The following is a 2,409-nucleotide window of genomic DNA, read 5'->3' as shown; positions in this document are numbered from 1 at the left end:
ATTTATTCATACTTGAATTATGAATTTCTATTATAGTTTATGCAATAGGGGAGACTGGGGCTGGTTGTTACAGGGGTAGGTTGTTACAGTGCCAATGGTAGCTATACCGCGCGAGTTAGTGGCGCTGGCGTTCTTGTGAGAAGTGAGAAAAGCCCGGACAAGCAGCCGTAAAAAACGCAGGTTTGTAACATTTTCATTTTTTAGTATTATTGATCTAGCACTTGTTATCTAAATAAGCAGAAATGTGTATGTTGTGGTATATACTCTCTAATTCCTTCTGTTTACAATAAACCTTACTTTTATAAGCTTTACAAATATTTGTGTTTTAATATTTAATCTTAAGAGGTTAGTTTTGGTGTTGGGGCTAAAAGTGACATTTTCTCGGGGCAGGTTGTGACAAACCACAATTAATTTATGATTTGTCACAACCTGCCCCGTTGTGCTTCTTGCTGACTGGTATAACTTGAATTATATAAATTTATTATTTTTCTAGGATGAAGAAGTATAAAAAAAAGAGTGAGCGTGGACAAATATCTAAAGACATCTACGACAAAGCAGCAGCTGTCTTAGAAGAGGATAAAACAAAAACAGTTCGTGGCATCGCAAAAGATTTTGGACTATGTCATATGACGCTTACAAGATACTTAAAAAAACGAAGCAAAGCAAAGGAAAAGGGCATACCTATGGAATCTGTCACATTCGGTTACCAGAAAAACAGACAAGTTTTTAACAACAATGAAGAAACTATTTTGGTGAATTACTTAACGAAATGTAGCCAAATTTGCTACGGATTAACGCCAAAAGATGTCCGACAGTTAGCATTTGCTTGTGCACTTAAGTACAATGTTACTACACCGCAATCGTGGCATAATAATAAAGAAGCAGGAGTTGATTGGATGACAGCGTTTTTAAAACGCAACCCGTCTATCATCAACGAATTTAAAAAGACTGGTATTGCACCATTTAATAAAGATATTTTTCCGCATGAGGACTTCTTGTCTGCTTTTGTTACTGACAGAGAATTAGACGGCACGGCTAGCTCAAATATTGAAAATACCCCAGTTACAACAGAGAACACTCCAATTCATTCCACTAAGATTCAACCTCCGCCAACTCAAACTGCCTCCTTGAATGACACTACATCTCCTATTTTGGAATGTATTGAATCTACCTTTGCTCCCGAGATCGTTCGACCTTACCCAAAAGCTGCTGCTAGAACAAAAAAGATAACACGAAAAACTCGAAAATCAGCTATTTTAACTGATACCCCGGAGAAGGATGCATTGGCACTGGAACAAAACAAGAAAAAAGAAAATACATCAAAGAAAATTAAAGTGATTAAGAAGGGAATGACTGAGCCAAAAAAGGTGACCAAACAAGAAAATACAAATAAGAAAGGAGAACCAGCTAAGAAGAAAAGAAAGATTGTTGTGAAGAGGAAGGTATTGCAAGAATCTGACGAAGATACTATAGAAGATGATTATTTTTGCCTAATATGTTGTGAACCATTTGATCAGAGTCGAGCTGGTGAAAAATGGGTGCAATGTATTGTTTGTAAAAAATGGTCACATGTGAAATGTGCTAAGGGAAATATAGTATCCTATGTTTGTTTAAATTGCGATAGTGATTATTCCGATTAAAATAACTGAACTGTTTTATTTTTAAGATCTGATAGTCTTTCTAAAATAATTATATTTTTTTTTTGATAGCCAAAGTTTTATGTTATGTTGGTTCTTAATAAGATGTTTCTCTAATAAAGCTTATAACTTTTGTTTAGATTAAAAGTTACTTGTATTTTTGTTTAAAAGAATTTTTATTTAAATAAGAACATAATTTTACTTAATTTTTATTTTTTTATTTTTATTTTGTTGTGATAAAGCAAAGATACCAAAAAAAGTAATATGTCTAAGTTTTTCGCTAAATAAGAACATAATTTTATTTAATTTTTATTTCAATGTGATAAAGCAAAGAGACCAAAAGAAAATTGTATGCCTAAGTTTTTGTTTAAAATAACACTATAATTTTATTTAAAGTTAAAAAGTACTATATTATTACTTGGACTTAAACTTGGAAGTTAAACTTTTTTTGTAATTTGTTATAAACAATAATATTTCATTTTTGTTCGAATTAAGAAGACAAACCATGATTATTCTTAATAAAAAGTTTGAGATTACATTTGTTTTTTTTGTTGTAACAATTTACCCCGTGTGATGTAACAACCAGCCCCTGGTGTGGGGTAAAAAGTTACATGTCTCTTTTTTCAGAATTTTTTAATTTATATAATTTCTAATGAGCGGTTAGATAAAATTATTATTAAATTTAAATTCCGATTAGTTACTGAATCTAGCAAGCCTAGATTCATTTATAAAAACAACATAATCAAAGAGTTGAGACACTTTATAGAAAATA

General features: G+C 31.6%; 1 protein-coding gene across 1 annotated transcript; it reads left to right on the top strand.

Moving 5' to 3' along the window:
- The first annotated feature begins 11 nt into the window (after positions 1-11).
- On the top strand, positions 12-1,771 carry LOC112456995. The gene is made up of 2 exons (XM_025019824.1): positions 12-180; positions 494-1,771. The coding sequence occupies exon 2, from the start codon at positions 495-497 to the stop codon at positions 1,638-1,640; it is 1,146 nt and encodes a 381-aa protein (XP_024875592.1). The 5' UTR covers positions 12-180; position 494; the 3' UTR covers positions 1,641-1,771.
- Positions 1,772-2,409: the final 638 nt, after the last annotated feature.

Source organism: Temnothorax curvispinosus, unplaced genomic scaffold (assembly GCF_003070985.1).
Source record: "Temnothorax curvispinosus isolate PA1 unplaced genomic scaffold, ASM307098v1 QBEX01007391.1, whole genome shotgun sequence".
Classification (NCBI taxonomy): Eukaryota; Metazoa; Arthropoda; class Insecta; order Hymenoptera; family Formicidae; genus Temnothorax; species Temnothorax curvispinosus.
The sequence above is the reverse complement of the archived record's forward strand: the minus strand, read 5'-3'. Positions and strand labels throughout refer to the sequence as shown.

What these genes read in the sequence shown, in the direction of transcription:
- LOC112456995 (XM_025019824.1), top strand. Translation starts at nt 495, where the DNA reads ATGAAGAAGTATAAAAAAAAGAGTGAGCGTGGACAAATATCTAAAGAC.